We start from the raw sequence: 19,339 nt of genomic DNA on the forward strand, positions 1-19,339 counted from the left end.
CCAACACAGATGAGCATTTTCATTGACAATCTGTTATAGTTAAGCAGCCTGCTAATTTCTGAAAGTCTGATGTAATTTGAAGAACTGGGAGGTACATCCCACTCTGCCGTTCTTGGAAGACAAGCTAAAACTGCCTTTTTTTGGGGGGGGGTTGCTGCTACCTTTATGGGAAGCAGATATTGTGAATCTAGAAGAACAGAGGAATGAGTACTTCTGTTTTTGTGGATATGCGGCTTGCCATTCAGTTTAAGTGAAGTAAATGCATGTATATTTTGTAACCAGTGCCCTTCTGGTGTTTACAGGCTCTCTGCAGGAGATAACTCAGTTACGGTTCCAGCTGCAACAAGCACAGTCTGCCAAGGTTATGAGTGACAACATGATCAGAGCACTGCAGGTCAGTTCATATTTTGCAAATATAGCCTAAAACTAGCATGAAAAGGTTGTTTTTGTTTTTGTGTGTGTGTGTGTGTGTGTGTGTATATATATATATATATATATATATTTATGTGTGTATGTATATTGTATGTATATATATATATATATATATATATACACACACACACACACACACACACACACACACACACACATACATATAGACACACACACATCTATATATTGTTTTCTGCAGTGACTGAATTTTTTTACTTCTGGAAGATTTTTTATGTGGTTTCATACATTTGCATGTGTCTTTCGTCTGTATTGCTTTTCTTTTGATTTGTATTTTTTACACTAATTTTAATAGTCTTGTTTGTGGGAGCTACACCACCATGGTTTAATGGCTTCCCCATACTCTTCATTAAGGAATGTGCTCATCACACAGTCCTTGGTAATTTTTTTTACTACTCTCTGTATTCTGATCTCCTGATTAGGAAAATATGCACAGAAAGACAGCAACAGAACCGCACACCACGTACTTAAAATAAATAAGAGATTTATTTAGCTCGCTTTCGTCAAAAGACTTCTTCAGAATAACAAATAAATCAATGAAATTTTCTTTTTAAATACACATTCAGCATTTCATAGGTTGAATAAATCCCACATGACTTGACATCATTTCCCCTAACACATTCAGCATTTCATAGGTTGAATAAATCACACGTCTTGACATCATTTCACCTAATAAATAAACATTTGTGAATACCTGTTAACACTACAACAAGGTCAAAACACCTAGTGTTCATAAGTACAATATCGCTGAAAAAATGTTATATGAATAAAAGACCATCAATTCATATAAAAGTAGTGACATTTACATAGGTCAACCACTGATAAATATTATTAAATAAAATACATAGATTGTCACTTGGCTCTTTGTTAAGGTTAAAATCAATCATTAAGGCCAGGTGCAATACAAGCGTTTGTTCTGATCTGCCATTTGAGTTCAAGAAACTCAAGATATACATCTGAAGGTCCCCCTCTAGAACCCATGTCCAAATGGTCAATGACCCCAAATTTAAATGAAGGAAACTTCTTAATATGTTTGTAGAGAGCATTGGCCAAATTTTTCTGTTTTATATCGTAAAGATGTTGGGGCGGCCACGGTGGTGCAGTGGTTAGCATTGCCGCCTCACAGCAAGAGGTTCTCCGGTTCGATCCTCGGCTCGGGTGCCTTCTGTGCGGAGTCTGTGTCCTCCCTGTGGTCACGTGGGTTTCCTCCGGGTGCTCCGGTTTCCTCCCACATCCCAAAGACATGCTGCAGGTGGATTGGACACTCTAAATTGGCCCTAGGTGTGCGTGTGAGTGTGCCTTCTCTGGAAGGTTGGGCGCCGGGCTGGCAACTCGACACCGTAAAACTCCACTGCCATTCAATGTGCGGACAAGGTGATCCGCTGTGGCGACCCCTAACCGGGAAAAAGCCGAAAGAAGAAGATATCGTAAAGATGTTGGTAGATTCTTTGTTTTGGAACTCTAATAGTTTTTCCTATATAGAAACTGTCACAGGAATCAAAGACTGCAAGATACACCACACCTTTAGAAAAACAATATTTTTTCTTAAGCCAAATGGTCCCAAAACCTTTACCTACTAGTTTAGATTCTTCCATGATATAAGAACACTGACCACATCTACCACATTTGTTATTACCAGCTGTGTCCAAAATTTCCATTTTCTTTCCCTCAATTAGTCCTTTCAAGGACATATCCCTTTTATAAACAATAATGGGTTGTGTACCAACATTACACAAAACTTCATTGTCTAGGTTGAAAATGCACCATCATTTTTTAATGATTTGTTTTATATCAAAGAAATCCAAAGTATAGGTAAGAATCAAAGCCCTACCAAATCTGTTGCCACCTACATTCTCTGCCTTTTCAGGAAGACCAGAAAAAAGCAAAACTTTCTAAGTACCTTGATGTCTTTTTTCCAATATTTCACTATACATACTATTAACAAAGACAGCAGGGTAACCCCTTTTTTTTCCAACATGTTCTGCAGTGTATTACATTCAGCCAAAAAATCAGATTCCTCGGAAATCATCCCTGCAAGTCTCACATATTGCCCTTTAACAAGGGACTTCTTCTGTTGAGATGGATGCCAATTCTGAAAGTGTAACAGAGTTTGAATATGTGGACTTCCTATATAAATGGGAGGTAAAAATCCTCCTATCAAGGTCCTTCTTAATGGTAATGTCAAAGTAGTTTAACTGATACATAGTAAATTTCAAGAAATGTGTAGTACTGTTTTATATGTAAAAACCTATCCAAATCAACTTCACTACCTGTCCAAAAAAGAACCAGGTCATCCAAATACCTGACCATACAGTGCCCACATACTTTTAAATTCTGAGTCTAGAATGTACATATCTTCCCAATGAGCAAGAACAATGTTGGTGAATGCTGGGGCACAACAAGCATCCATAGCCACACCTTGGGTTTATTTAAAAATCTGGCCTTCGAAAATAATAAAATTGTTGTCGAGTGCTAGTTCCATACAAGTACGGAGTGTTAAAATAGTATTATGGTCTATACTAGAATTGAAACAACGATAGTCATAGAACCACTCAACCCCAATTTTATGTGGAATTAGAGAAAAAAGGTACACCATCAATGAAATAAATCACAATTGGTACCCAGCCAACAGATTGTATTCCTGGGAGCAAGCTTGAACACAACTTCCCAGATGGCATTCCTCACTCCAGAGAAACAGATTTATTTGACAAACTATTTCAATCTACAGGCCACCAAAACCCAGCTATCTGCAAGAAAAGTACTGCAAGCCGTAGGGTTCATGGCCTCTTGCATTCTACTAATTCCATATGCAAGACTGCATATGAGGAAACTTCAATGGTACCTAAAAAGTCTTTGGTGTCAACATTCTTAGGACCTGGAAACAATGATTCCTATCATTTCTTGCCTAAGGACAGAGTTCCTGTGGTGGGCAGAGACGTGCAATCTCAACAAGGGACTCCCTTTCACTCAACCCCCTGCCGCCCAAACCCTAACAGACTCATCAGACTATGCATGGGGAACTCGCATGGCAGAGCAGTGCATTCAGGGCAAATGCACCTGCCTATCAATCAAAAAGAAATGTTAGCTGTACAGAATGCTCTGACAGCCTTCAAAGGCCTTATTTTTCCAGGACAACTATTGGTAAAGACAGACAACACCATAATTATGTGGTACATAAGCGGGGGGAACCCATTCCTACCCACTCTGCAGACTAGCCATGGCTCTGTGGAACACAGCCTTGAGCAACCAAGTGCACTTACAAGCTCAATTCCTGCCAGGAAACTAAATTCACTGGCAGACGACTTAAGCAGAAATCTCATGGACCCACACGAGTGGAATCTGGAACCCAACATATTCAAGCTTTTGAGGAACAGGTGGGGGACACCGAAGGTGGACCTTTTTGCTTCCCTCAGAACTATTAATTGAGCAAATATTGCACCAGAACTCCCCACAGCCAAGCTTGGAAAGTGGATGCCCTGTCCTTCACCTGGAAAAGCCTCTCAGTCTATGCATTTCTTCCTCTGCCACTCCTCTCGAAGGTTCTACTAAAAATCAAACAGGACAAGCCAAGGACACTCCTGATTGCGCCAGACTGGCCATGCCAGCACTGGTGCCCTCTTTTGCACAGTATGACAGTGCTACAACCATGGCACCTGCCTCAGACTCCTTCCCTGCTGTCCCAGCAGGCAGGCCAGATTCTGCACCCTCAGCTACAGACCCTGAACCTTGTAGCCTGGCTAATCCCCTGAATTCAAGACCAGCAACCCTCAGTAAGCAGGTGCTGGATGTCACTCTTGAGGCAAGGAGGCCTAGTACTAGAAAATCCTATTTGGAAAAATGGAAAAGATACTGTTCCTGGAGCCAGTCTCTGTGCCCAGCTTACTTCATATACTAGATTACTTAATAGAAATGCTCCACAAAGGCCTATCCTTCTCTTCAATTAAGATTCATGCCTCTGCCATCTCAGCTCATTGTAATACTGAGCCCAAACCTCTTCTCTCATCCTCTGGTAAAACAGTTCCTGAGAGGAGCCAAAATTTAAGACCCCCCAGGAGAGCTCCTATTCCAGCCTGGGACCATAACTTTGTATTAGAAAAGCTCACACTTCTGCCCTTTGAACCTGCAGCCACAGCAGAGTTAAAATTCCTCTCATGGAAAACAGCTTTACTTCTAGCCATCACTTCAGCAAGAAGAGTGTCTGAACTGCAGGCCCTTATGGCAGTGGAACCCTTCATTATCTTACATGCAGACATGGTTTCCCTCAGGACTTAACCCATCTTTTATGCCCAAGGTGGTGTCTAGTGTGGCTTTAAATCAGTCCATTCATTTTCCAACCTTTTTTCCTAATCCTCAGAATAAAGGGGAAAGGATCATGCACTCCCTGGATGCGCACAGGCAGCTAAGGTTCTATCTGGACAGGACTAAGCCTCTCAGAAAATCTGACTAGCTGCTAGTCAGCTTTTCTGCAGGGGCAGAGGGCAAGGCCATTTCAAAGCAAACCATTTCTAAATGGATAGCACACTGCATCCATTTCTGCTACAAGCACCATGGGAATCCTACTCACAGGGTATCCGAACTCATTCCACTAGGGCTACATCTACCTCTACAGCATTTCTCAGGGGAGTCATTACCAGGGACATCCTGGAAGCTGCAACCTGGAGCTCTGTGCACACCTTCACCAAGCACTACCACTTGCCTATATTTTCTAAATCCAGAGCTGGATTTGCCACAGTAGTCTTACAGGGCCTAATTGCCAGCCCTAATGCTTTATAACTAACTCCACCCTTCCTTAACTTTGGGAATCAACCCAAATGTGATGACTGCAACAATGAAACGCGAAGAGCACAGTACAGTTGTGTACACTTAACATAAATGTAGATGTTCGAGTGTACTCACTCTTGCAGTCCTGGTTACCCTCCCTCCAGCCCTCTGACTTCTCTTGACTTCCATCCTATCTTTTTTGTCTGCCATATCTTATATCATTGGTATTTATTTTTTGCTGAGCGTAAAACATACCATGCAATTAATTCCTATTTTGGGGGCACCTGACATGTGGGGCAAGAAAAACTGATGTAATGGTGTTGGCTGCATGTTTTACACCCCTGATGACCTGACGGCATGGAAGAAGTGACAGCATCCAATGCAGAAATCCCAAGACTCTGGTATTCAGGCTGGCTGAGGGATACCTGCAGGCAGATAACCCAAATGTGATGACTGCAACAGTGAATACACTCGAACATCTACATTTATGGTAAGTGTACACAACTGTACTTTAGGGAAACATTTACTATTTTAATTTGATTTTATGAAGAAATTGTTTTTTTTTCTGTCAGTTGATCTTTTGCTAAGAAACTAAGCGATATAGACTGTCTTTGTATTTTCAAGGGAGTTGTAATGATAGTGTTTGTGTAAACTTTTTGTGAAGAAAAGATTATTTTTTAGAAAATAAACTTTTACAGATTTTTAAGTTTTGTGTGTTTGGGACAGGATATTGTACTTGTGAGGGACTCTCAGTGGTTTACTTACCTCAGAACCACTTGTTCTCTGCTGCCCACCTTACTGACTTGTTAAGGCTGTTTTTCCCAGCGTTCCAAATGTAGTTCTTGACTTACTGATGGAGCAGCAGTTGATCTGTCTGGTTGTTCTTCCCCCAGTGCAGAAAAGGGAAAAAAATATATATGGGGTTTTTAAAGGTAGGATAAAAAATTATGGTAAATCCAGTGGAAATAAGAAGCAGAGTAAAAAACAAGTAAAATCCTCTGGAACCAGTTCTGCACAGAGTATACTGAGACATGAAAGTTAAAAAAACAATTTATTTGCAACGATTTACGGTTTCACTAAAAACTTCATCAGGCATATAACACTAATCCAAAGGCAAGTTTAAAACCAGTATAAATAATTAATAAATCAAATTACATGACCATCAAACCTTCTGATGTAACTGTTGCAGTAAAGGTTTTAAAGAAATAGATCTATTTAAACCCGTTAAAATATATGCTTTCAGTCTCCGTATCCACATACTATATATTGGCACACATGTAGCCAATACATATGCTAATATTGTCATGTTTATGTGGGAATCTGAGACTATTTTATCTGCTAATAATTTATTTTTAACCAATATAGGCATCTGGCATAGATTTGTTGATGATTTGTTTCTCATTTGGACAGGAACAATAGAGAAGTTTGTTTTTTTTTTTTTTAAACACACGTACTGAGTTTTTATGTTTTAAAAGAGGTATTTAATTTCATGCAATAGATTTTCTTGATGTTTCCTTGGATAAGTCAGAAGGAGGTTTGCTAAATACTAGATTATATAAAAAGGCTGTAAAAAGGAACACCTATCTACACCGGATAAGTATGCACCCTCATTTGTGTTTAATAATATAAAGAATCCTCCCTCATCCAATATGCTGACGACTCAACCCTCATCTCTGTCTCTGATAATATCTCTAAACTCCACACTGTAACTCAACAGGCATTTATATCCACAGAACAGTGGTTATCCAATAATCTACTTATCCTTAACCCCAAAAAGACCAAACTCTTACTCTTTCTGCCTCAATCTCTCACTCACCACAAATCCACCTATGAAATAACTTCCACTAATAAGACTTTAATCCAACCAGAAGCTCAAACAAAACTCTTAGGAGTCATCATTGATGACAAACTCAAATTCTGTCTCCACCTGCTCCAGGGTATAAAAAGAACCAACCAAAAACTTGGATTATTATACCGCAATAAAAAAAATTCTCACTACCAATGCGAGACTCTTCCTTGCTCAAACCCTTCTCCTTCCCTCCCTCCTATATGCTGCCCCTGCATTCACCAACATTCAAACCACAACCCTGAACAAACTCCAACAAACCTACCACAAACTCATCTTACAATACACATCACTGCCTTCCTTTAAACTCACTCCAGTGGCTTGAATTCCCCAAGCTTCTACTTCTATCTCAATTTCAAATGCTACATTTCATCCTAAATAAGCTTGCATCCTGTCCTGCTCTGTCTTCACTCGTCTCTATCTGTACATCAACGCCTACTCTCCTCACCTCCAGTCAACAACTACTGCACACATACCAACCAAAAAAAAAAACATAGGCACACTCCTATATAAATACTCCATTACAGAAGCTTGAAACAAACTCCATTTAGATATATGCTCCATCAGCCACCCAGCACACTTAGAAAAACTCAAATTTTACTTGCTTAACTCAAAACTATGTCATTGTCAGGCACCAACGTAAGCACCCCACCATAAACTACCTTTCTTCCTCCCTCCTCTCTCACGTAAGTACTCCATTATCTTTGGGATTTGTACTTACTTTTGTTATCTAATCGGTTCTGTAGATTAAAACTCCTCTTGTTAAAAAAAAAAAATAAATGATTCTACCCAAGACTATTTTTGGTGCTAAAGAAAACCAGAGACTAGAGACCAATGTTGGGTCTCATTGTATTGAACAGGTTTGTGAGAGTGCAAAAATTCTGGATGGTCACAATACAGTCTATCCTTCCACTTTTGGAAAAAGACAATTGGATGTGCTCGATAGATCTTCAAGATGCGTACTACCACATAAAAGTGGACAGGCCATCAAGAAGATTTCTGCGCTTCCATGTGGGAGCCAGTCACTACCAGTTCAGAGTACTGCCCTTTGGACTCTCTGCAGCCCCCAGAGTGTTCACAAAGTGCATGACAGTTGTCACAGCTCACTTGCGACTTCAAGGATTCCAGGTGTTTCCATACCTAGACGACTGGCTCATTTCCGTCCATACCAGACATCTACTGGAAAAAGCCCTGGCATACTCTCTCCTCGCTGCTGAAAGACTAGGCATAACCATAAACTGGCAAAAATCCAATCTCACCCCATCTCAGTCGGAATAATTCATAAGGGTTATCTTGGACCCAAAAAACTGCAGAGCTGCTATTCCAGAGTACAGAATTCTAAGGATAAAGCAACAACTAATTCCAATCCTTTCAAGGGAAAAATCCATGGCTCACTCGGTTCTACAGCTGTTGGGTTCCATGGCAGCCTCCATCACCATTGTTTCCCTGGCCAGGTTTCACATGAGGCTTCTACAATGGCTACTGCTCACCCAATGGTATCCTTTTCAGCATCCTCTTTCAGCCATGATTCGAGTAACCCACAGGTGCAAACAGGATTTAAATTGGTAGATGACACACAATCCGCCACAATGGTCTCGCTCCTTCTCCCCCCAGTAACCCAAGGCCACAGTGACCACGGATGCCTCCCTGATGGAGTGGGGGGGGCTATGTCAGGCACAGACGGTCCAAGGCACTTGGTCCAAACTGGAGGCCCATCTGCATATAAATGTTCTAGAGCTGAGGGCGGTGCTTCTAGTGTTGCAAGCATTCCATTCCCTGCTGCCGTCTGGGACAATTGCGATTCAATCAGACAACATGGTGGTGGTCTGGTACATCAACAAGCAAGGTGGAACCAAATCTTACCCCTTTGTCGAGAGGCCATGAGTATATGGCAATGGGCGATGGCTACCAACCGTTTTCTTCTAGCAACGCATATTCCTGGGAGTTCCAACGTGATAGCAGACAGACTCAGCAGGTGTATTGAATCCCTTGATAGCGGTGGAGATCCTCCACCGCTGGGGCCGTCCTTGCTGCGACCTCTTTGCACCCCCGACCAACTACAAATGCAGTAACTACTTCGCCCTGATTCCTCCTCCGGGACAGTCACCCAGGGCCACTCTTGTCCACGATTGGCCCTCGGGTGGTCTTTACGCATTTCCACCCTTTCCCCTCATTCCCCAGTTTCTGAAGAAAGCCCATCTGTTGAAGAGCAAGGTGATCCTCAAAGCACCATATTGGCCTCGACAGATTTGGTTCCCCTTCCTTTGGCCTCACCTACTAGATCGACCATGGATTCTCCATCCAACACCAGAGTTGATCTCACATCCACAGAACCTGATTCATCCCAACTTGAACAGCCTGAAGCTCACAGCTTGGCTACTCCAATTCTCTTGATTGCAGGCAGAATTAGCTTTCTTTATCAGTACGTGATATTCTCATTACTTCTCATAAGTCTTCCTCTAGAATTACTTATCTGAGCAAGTGGAAAAGATTTACCTGTTGACTGAAAGATAAACAAGTAGACCCCTTTTCAGCACCAGTGTCGATAATACTAGACTGTCTGGCCGACCTTTTTCAATCGGGTCTATCAGCCTCTTCCATTAGAGTTCATTTGGCTGCAATTTCTAATTCTCATGAGAGTGTCCAAGATTCCTCTCTTATGTCCCATAAATTGTGCAAGACCTTCATAAAAGGTGTGAATCATCTGAAGCCACCTTTTAGAGAACCTATTCAACCATGGGATTTATCATTAGTTCTACAAGCTCTGACAATGTCACCTTTTGAACCAGCCTCTTCTTGCGACCTCAAGTATTTGTCATGGAAAACCTTGTTTTTGGTCGCCATTACTTCTGCCAGACGTATTTCTGAGCTTCAAGCTTTATGTATCAAGAGTCTATACTTGATTTTTCATAGAGATAGTGTGTCTCTGAGAACTAATCCTTCATTTCTGCCTAAAGTGATCTCTGAAATGTCCATTAATCAAGCCATTGAATTGCCAGTTTTCTTTCCCAATCATTCAAACAGAGGAGAGTATTGCCTACATACCCTAGATATCCACAGGCAAATCCATTTTTCCTTGGAACAGGACTAAACCCTTTCGTAAATCTGACCAGTTATTTTTGGCCTCTTCTGGACCTAGATTAGGATCTGCTGTTACTAAGGTCACATTAGCTAGATGGTTGAAGGATTGTGTGACCTTCATTTATGCACAACGTAATATCTCGTTGCCTACTACCATGAAAGCTCATTCAACAAGATCTGTGGCAACTTCTGCTGCCTTCCATGCCAGAGCTTCTTTACATGGCATCTGTGCAGCTGTAACTTGGGCTACGCCTCATACCTTCATCAGTCATTACAAATTAGATTTGGCCTACAGGGGGAGAGCATCTTTCGGTTCTGTGGTGCTCAGGAATGTCCTTCCATGAGAGCCACCCAGGAATAGAGGTAGCTGGGGACTCTGTCCCATGCGTAAGGAATGAACGAGGATTAACAATATCGGATAAAGAAGTTATGTCTTACCGTAACGTTCCATTTGTATTGTTGATCCTCATTCAGTCATTACGACCCTCCCTCCTTCCCCCTCCTGTGGTTTCTAGTGGATCCCACCATCCGGTTCTCTTAGGTTATTTGACCAGAGGTAGCCTCTACCTTCTTTGACTTGCAAACTCAGTCTGAGGGAACAGGGAGAGGGGGATTGTGGTTAAGAGTTTAGCTCGAGAGTTTGAAGCTGACGCGAGCTTGGAAAATGGCCGGCTCGGTTCCGAGGTCGGAACCAATACCCATGCTTAATGACTGAACGAGGATCAACAATACAGATGGAACGTTATGGTAAGACATAACTTCTCTTTTTTTCTTTTTTTGTATAATGTTCATATTTTGGATGTCAAAATTCTAATTTTTCTGTAATTTGATCATTTATTGGAGCTTTTCTCCTCCGGTCTCCAGTGAAAATGGGCCAGAAACCCAGTTGGACAAACCAGGTTAACAAATGTCAACAAATAAATAATTAATGGAAAATCAAATTAAATGTATAGCCAACTTACATACTGAAGATACAGAATTGATGTTACAACTGGAAAATACAGTGACTAATTTTCTGAATAGGAGGATATAACAAGACTAGTGTTTATTGGTCAAAGGAATATGTTCTTCAGGATCAACGGAGCTACACATAACCTGTTTACTGTATTCTGTCGATTACACTACTAGTATGGCTACTAAATGGTCTGTGTCTAACAATGTTATGAGATGTATGCTCACTTATAATCAGAATGCTAATGCTATTCAACACAGTATTAAAAAATATTGGCCTATTTTGACATCAGCACCTGAAATTAAAAAGAAAATAAGTGACAAACCTATTTTTGGTTACAAAAAATGTAATAACTTGAAACAGAAGTTATGTTATAAAGAACAGCCTAAAAGTAATATGCATTCAAGGGCGAAAAAAACATAGGTACCTATAATAAGTGTATGCGCTGTGTGAATATTAATACTGGAAATACTTTTATAGATCCTATTACGAATGAAATATATAAGGTATATGTTTATGAGAACTGTGATACAAGAAATGTATATCTGGCAAAATGTCAAGTCTGTACAGCATGTTTTCTTGGTAAAACCAATAGAAGACTAAAGGACCGTGTTAGCAGCCATTTATCATAGGTTAGTACTAGGCTAACTGCCCATGCGAGCTATTGTAAGCCTAGCCAATTATCCCTTGTGAGACTCAAACCCTGCACCTTGTGTTTATAAGGCAAACACCTTAACCATTAGGCCACCCTCCTAACCACAAATAAATAGGTACATTTGAATGCATTATATAAACATGTTAAACAATTTGGTGATACACACCATTTTAAATTCATGATTTTGTCTATACTAGATGACTTTGTACGGGAGGTGATTTGATATCAAAAACTGAACTACGTGAATATAAGTGGATACTGAGACTGAAAGCACATATTTCATTAGGTTTAAATGGATCTATTTCTTTGAAACCATTATTACAACAGTTACTTCAGAAGGTTTGATGGTCATGTGATTTGATTTAATTAATTATTAGTACTGGTTTTAAACTTGCCTTTGGATTAGTCTTATATGCCTGATGAAGCTTTTTAGTGGAACTTTAAAAGGTTGCAAATACATATTTTTTGTACTTGTTGCTGAAGTGGTTCCAGAGGATTTTGCTTGTTTTTTATTTTGAGTTTTTAAAGGTCATATAAGCTCCTTGCTTTCCTTAGCCTGTAGTATGCGATTATGTTTTGGCTTTTTGTTTTTCCCAGACCACCTGTCTTTCTGGTCTTCTTGATGCAGCCTTCCAAGCCACAAAGACTGTGGGGGTACCTACATCCTCTGCTCTGCAGCTGTAGTAATGTCCTTAGCAGGCAAAGGAGAGAGACTGTTGTTGGTTTCTAAGGAAGGAGCCAGTGAAATATCTTCACTTGGTTGGGAAGGGGTTGCAGATGCTGGATCAAGTGTGCTTGAGGATTAGGCTTCCTCATTTTGACAAAATGTTTCAATCAGAAGAGCAGTCATTGCTTGTGTATGTTGTTGGAGGGGGGATTGTTCTTCAGGACTTGCCTCATAATCAGACTGGAAAGAAAGTGTAGCTTCAGACATTATTGGTGAAGGAATGTTTTCTCTGACAATTATCTGTTATGAAAGCAATGTTTCAAGTGGGGCCAGAATTGCATTTCTATGACACGGAAAACATATTATGATTTGTTCCAGCTACGGATGCCTAAAGCTGCACCTTTCACTTATCTGTTGCCTACTTTAGAAAATGTTTTTTTCACTGAGTTCAGTCAGTCAACTTCCTGCTCCTAAGAGGTCTGACAGATTATACAAGGTGCCCCAGGCACAAAAGCAACTGTTTTCTAATCCTTAAACAGACCCAGCTGTAACTTCTCTAAGTCATCTGCTGCTAAACAGGTTACTGCTGCTTAACCCCTTCCTTCTGAGAAAGATGGGAAAATAGTGGATAAGTTGGGGAAGAAAGTGTGTTCTACCATGTTGGTTTTCAGGATTTTGAACTGCTAAGCTCGTATGTTAGTTTTTGCTTGTCTCTTTCAAGAACATGCAAATGTTAATGGCTAATGTTCCTTCTCCTGAGGTAAAGAATTCATGAAATGTTTTTGTGAGAGTAAGCGTATTTTAAAATGTACTTGTGATGCTGATGATTCTTACTAAAAAGTGTCTGCTTCTGGATCAGTTTTGAGGATACCTGCTTGGCTTTGTTCTCAAAATCTTCCTGATGATGATAAATGAGAGATTTTAAATTCTCCTTTAGGTAATGGTACTCAGTTTGACCCTACTGCAGTTCAGGCACCTAAGAAGTGTGATGAAAGGGGAAAACTGGTTCAAGGAGTGACTCTGATTTTTCAACCCTCCTTTTTCAGACTAAAAAGTTTTCTTTCCACTTTACCAGTAAAGATTTAAACACCAGAAAGCCAGTATTCAGGGTTTTAATTAATATTGGGAATAGGGCATACACAAGAAAGGAAAATCCTCCAAAAATCAAGGACAGTCCTTCCAGTCGGCATGACTGTCCCACCTGTTCAGGCTCCCCTGCCTCCCACCCTGGCAAAATTTCTATGTTCCTGAGACTTCATCTTCCTTTTTGGCATCATACTATCTTAGACTATTGGGCTCTGAGGGTAATCCGGTAGGGGTACTCTTGGCACTGAGAATACCCACTTCAGGGGATTTCCTTTTGCCCAGGAGCATGATTTCTTTCAATCCTCCCTTTCTGCTCTACATACTCTTTCAGGGAGTCATAAAACCAGTGCCAGTCAGTTTCCTAGGCAAAGATTATTATTCAAGGATATTTCTAGTTCCCAAACCAGAAGTCTCCTGGAGGGCTAGTATTGGGTCTTTTTTCTGAACCTTTTTGCTAAGATTCCAAAGTTTAAGATTTTATCACTTCAAGGTTTTGCACCTATGATTCCTTATCTACCTTTTGTGGTAAAGATGGATCTGAAAGCCATCTATCATTACATTCTTGTCAAACATTTCAGGCATTTCTTAATGTTTGCTGTGCCAGGCTTACGTTATCAGTTCTCTATCTTACCCTTTGGACTGTCCACTGCATCAAAGGTTTTCAGAAAATGGGTAGCTCTAGTCTTTGTGTAGTGCAGACTTAAAAGCATTTACATTTTTACGTATTTGGATAATTGTCTTATCTTTGCAGACTTTTTTTTCCAGTTGTCAGAGTCTTTAGAAACTGTACAGGAACTTCTATTCAATCTGGGCTTTCAAATAAATTTGTGGAAGTTTTCTCTCATCCCATCTCAATGAACAGTTTTCTTGAGATGTTTGTTGGCCTTTTACTTGGGAAGAGATGTTCTTCCTCCAGACAAAGTAAAGATTTCCAGCAATGCTTCCTGATTTTCTTTAGTCTAAACCAAGCATCTGTAAGAGAATTTCTTAGGATTCATTTATGATGATGTTGCTCCCCTTATTCAGACTGTACTTGAGTAAAATCCATTGGTAATTCAGATCATCCTGGACTAAGCATCTACACCTTTTGATCTTTCAGGTTACTGTTCTGGGATTTGTAAAGAGGGAAACTGGATGTTAGATTAGATAGCTTACAATTCAGGTCTTCCAGTCTCCCTTATGTGTCACCACAGACACTTCAGACCTGGCATAGGGAGTGGTTTCAGAAGGGGTAAAAATGCAAGCTCTCTGAGATTCCCATAGACAGACAGACAGAAGCACATACATATCAGAGAGATGTTGGCTCTTATCATTGCGTTTAAGGCCTTCCATCATCTCTGGTCCCTGGGACCTCTGCAAGTGTACACAGACAACACCACAGTGATGTGCTAGATAAAGAAACAGGGTTACAAGCTCCTATACTGTTTGCTGACATTCTGTGAATGTCTAGGAGGTAGCACTCCAGCACAGTTTGACTCTTCAAGCTTCATATGTACCTTCAGAGGAAAACCTTACTGCAGACAAGCTCAGCAGGACCAAGCTGGATTCATACACATGGAAACTTCATGCCTGGGTCTTCTAAGAAATGATCAGTTGTGAGAATCGCCTCAGGTTGATGTTTGCCACCTTTCAGAACAGACAACTAAAGAAAATCTGCTACAGGGCTCAATACAGTCAAGCCTGTTAGATGGATGCTTTCTCATTTCCATGGATAAGAATGTTCCTGTATGCTTTCCCATCCTTTCCACTGATTACCAAGGTTCTTCTAAAGATGTAAAAGGACTCTGCAAAAATTGTGCTAGTGACTCAGTTTTGACTAAGACAGTGATGGATGTTCATATGAGTTGTATCTTGCAAAGCATATAACAGCTGGCCAGCTTCCAAAGCTTCAGGGCACCTTCCACGTGCCTAAACTGTCAAGCAGGTAAATCTGAGCTGACTAAAAGATCATTTTGGATGAAAGGCCCTTCAAACAGAGAGACTGGATAAGCACTTTACAGAGAGACACTGGAGGGATATGTGTACATCTCCCAAATATGCAACAAAGTCTAACAGAGTTAGGATCTTTGCCTGGAAGTGTTTACATAGGTAATTTTATACCCCAAGTAGACTCCCAAGAATTTTTCCTCAGGAGGATAGCAAATGTTGGAGGTGTGACGGGCAAGAAAGAGGTAGCTGGGAACATATTTTTTTGGGAGTGTAATGAGCTGGCAGACTTTTGGGATTCCCTGCAGACTGCTCTGTCGGAGATGATGGGTGAGCAGATTGGACTGACTGGGGAGATGATTTTTTTGAGTTATGCTACAGAATTGGAATTGCCTAGACATAGTAAAGCCATGCTGTTAGTCTAATTATTGTGGCTGCCCAAAAAGCAATTACTAGAAAATGGAAGTCAGTCTAGACCAACTTTACTAGAAGTAATGAGTATAGTAACAGAGATAGAACAACTGGAATTGAGATCTTTAGAAAGGGGAAGGAGCAAACTACATAGGAAAAAAATGGGAATTGTGGGAACAATATATGCAGAGCAGGAATGAGGTTTAAGAGGCAGGATTTGAATGAGCCATATAATGCTTAACTGACAATGACTGGATGGTTTATAAGTGACGTATAATGTTTACAACTACAGTTATTTCAATGGTGTCTGTGATGTAAACTGTTTGCAGCTAAAGGGATATCATTTTGTATGTTTTTCATATATATAAATGTAAGATTGCCTTTGTCATATGTGTAAATTTAATAACAATGTTTGTAAAAAAAAAAAAAGACCCTTCAGAGCTTTACTGCTGCAGAGGAGTACGCTCCTCTGAGGCTTATGAGGATCGATTGTTGGTTTGTGCTTACCTTTGCTGGGCAGTTATGTTCCTGGGGGAAAGTATCTTAATTTTATTGAGGTTTTATTACTTTCCTCTTCAGTGAAGTTATTTTAAAGCTAGGAGCATTGTGTTTTAATGGGCTGTCTCAAGACTGTAACGTATTTTTAAACGGAGCACTCATTTTTTTCTGTCAGTTTAAAAGTAGTGTCAACTAACTGAAAACATATTTTCAGTGGAGAAATTGTGTTATTTTTCCTTTGTGACACTGACGTAGTGTTTTAAAGTGCATTTCGCTGTATTTCTGTTAAACATGCCCATCCCTGGGGAAGTAACTGTTCCCATTAGTAGCATGGTTAGCTCAATTTCTTTCTGTCAAAAAGAAACAGAAAACCAAGCACACATCTGCTCCTCCTCAAATTTCTTTGTCAAGAAGTAGTTTAATAGGTCTGGGTCAGGGTTTAATTTAGACTATTGATCCTTCTTGTACAGTTGTTTTTGGTAAAATAGAGAGGCATTCCTCTTTTCCTGATGAGAATCAACATACTGAATCAGAATAGGAATATGCATCGATGGATTCAGGGCTTTCTCCTCAGATTTTTAATTTATACTCCGAGGAAAGCTCTTTTCCTGATTCTCCCTGTGGGGTTTTCCTCTTTCTGTGAAACTATTGCTAGAATGTGTCAGTGCTTTCAGTGGGAGAGCGCTGAGATTTCTCAGTCCCTCAGAAAATACTATTAGGAGGAGTTAAATTTTCATTTTTGAGAACCTGCACCCATTCCTCCTATTCTGTGTGCTTTAGAGAGTGTGTGTTACTGCCTGCAACTTTCCTAATAGACAGCCAGCTGTACCTAAAAAGGCAGATAGTATATATAAAGTTCCTCAGTCTTAAATTTTATGTATTATTCCCAAACCTGACCCAGCAGCTATAACTTTAGTTGATCCCACTACTGCTAAATACTTAGTTAAAATTTTTAAAAACAAGCTTTACAGCCGTCATGGTTAAGGAAAAAAATTCAGTCTTGAACTTCAACTTTACTTTTCCTTGATCCTTTCAGCACACCTTAACTGACAAAAACTATGTTGTAATAACTGGGGTGGAAATAACTGCATTAAGCCAAGGATCAATGAAGGTTAAAAGCCATGATTATAGGAAGAAATTCCCGTTTTGCTCTTCAACTTTGATTTTTGTCTTGAATCCATTCAGAATTGGCCAACACTATACTGTAATAACTAAATTAAGCTAGGGTTCTAGGGGCTGCTTTAGAACTTTTTTCCAATCTTTTGATGCAATGATGGCCTGAACAAAAATTATACATAAGGAAAGAAATTCAACCGCAAGAAATGAGTTGTATCTAAGGCTTAAGGCTCAAAGTTAACCAAAATAGCAGTGCACAATAAACATAGAAGACAAATGCTTGTGATGATGCATAATCATATCTCTAAATAGTACCTGCCTACCTTACACCACCTTAAAAAGTAATCCCTTTGTGCATCTCTATCTGAATTTAAATTGTGATGAAAATTAAGGGACAAAAGGCAACAATCATACATTTCAAATCACTGCTGCCTTAAGTATATAGAGCATACCTCCTCACCTCCTACCCACAAAAGACAAGCCACATTCTCTTTACCCATTTATCATCACACTTGGACAAAACTGAAAAAAAAAAAACAACAAAACAAATATTTGCTGTCAGACATCCATAAACAGAATGCTGCTTTATCCTTCTCCAAATGATAACCACTTTGTAACTGATGCTCAATTGTGGGGAAAGAATAATAATTGCAGTCATGTTTTCAACTGACATTTAGACAGTGCACTGCTTTTATACCAGCTTAATGACCCACTGTGCACCCATCTCAAGTTTATGAGGAAAGTTAAAGAAATGATGACTATATCCTCCCCAGACCAACACAAGATAGTGATTTATGAGGTTTGGGAGGAAAGTTAAAGAAATACTGTATCATCCCATTCCCAGCTCACCACACAAGCTATACTGAACTTCTGTGCACACTTCTGACTTGATTGTGCTCAGGACAGAGGCATCACCTGCTAAGTATACAGTCATTTCTCATAAAAAGGATAAAATGTGTCACAATTCTCAGACCTTCAGTGACTACCAAGCCCATGTCAAAATCCACTTATACAACTTTGATGTGTGAGAGCCACTAGCTCCCTTGAAAATCTGAAGGTCTGGGTATTCTGTGATGCATTTTACCCCCCCCCCCTTCTTGAGGAATGCTTGTAAACTGTGCAACTGATACAAGAGTATGTTACTTTTATCCAGACAACCCTGTCAAGCAGTTATGGCCGCATCTATGTACAATTCAGATGTTGGAGTGTGATAAATAGGATGGTCATGTAATGCATTTTATCATTGTTCCAAAGAAACAATTGCCACACATAAAAATATTCCAAGTTGCTTTGCACAAATCACACTAGTCCTGCAAAGCCAGGAATAATAAGCAAACAACTGCATGCATCCAGTCATTTTCCTCCACAAACAAGCAATTATCCCTACTCTGTCTGTGCAAAGCAGTTAATGTTTTCCTCAAATGCACAGTAGGTCTGCAAAGCCGGGTAATAGTGACTGCTTAAAACTGAACAAAGGACAAGACCACCAGTTACTTTTACCCAGCCGACCTCAACCTCTTAACTCCAGAATCAGGAACAAATCCAAAAAAAAAAAAAAAAAAAATCAGGGACACATTTTAAAACATTAGTACTATTAACAAGAGGAGTTGACAAAATAAGAGAACGAGACATAACCCCAGCCCCATAGCTCTCAACTTCCTACCTCTAGAATCAGGGATAAATTAAAAAAAGAAAAATCAGGGACACAGGTTTTAAAATATCAGTACTATTATACAAGGTGATAACAGAATAGGAGAATATGGAATAATATACATTTTCTGTAATAGGGGAAGTCCATATATTGTCATTGTTTATTCAGCATCATCCGTCATTTTTTCTCCTCAGAGTCGTCTTCTTTCGGCTTATCCCAGTTTGGGGTCGCCACAGTGG

At 40.0% G+C, this 19,339-nt stretch overlaps 1 protein-coding gene across 2 annotated transcripts in view; it reads left to right on the plus strand.

The window, feature by feature from the left end:
- CEP152 (centrosomal protein 152) overlaps positions 1–19,339 on the plus strand; it is a 2,961,597-nt gene that overhangs the window by 1,318,960 nt on the left and 1,623,298 nt on the right. For both annotated transcript variants that reach the window (XM_044077591.1, XM_044077592.1), the window contains exon 11: positions 303–394. In XM_044077591.1, the coding sequence (XP_043933526.1) occupies positions 303–394 (92 nt within the window). The remainder of the gene's footprint in view (positions 1–302; positions 395–19,339) is intronic.

This window comes from Protopterus annectens, chromosome 7.part0, assembly GCF_019279795.1.
Source record: "Protopterus annectens isolate FY-2018-M chromosome 7.part0, PAN1.0, whole genome shotgun sequence".
NCBI classification, from domain to species: Eukaryota; Metazoa; Chordata; order Ceratodontiformes; family Protopteridae; genus Protopterus; species Protopterus annectens.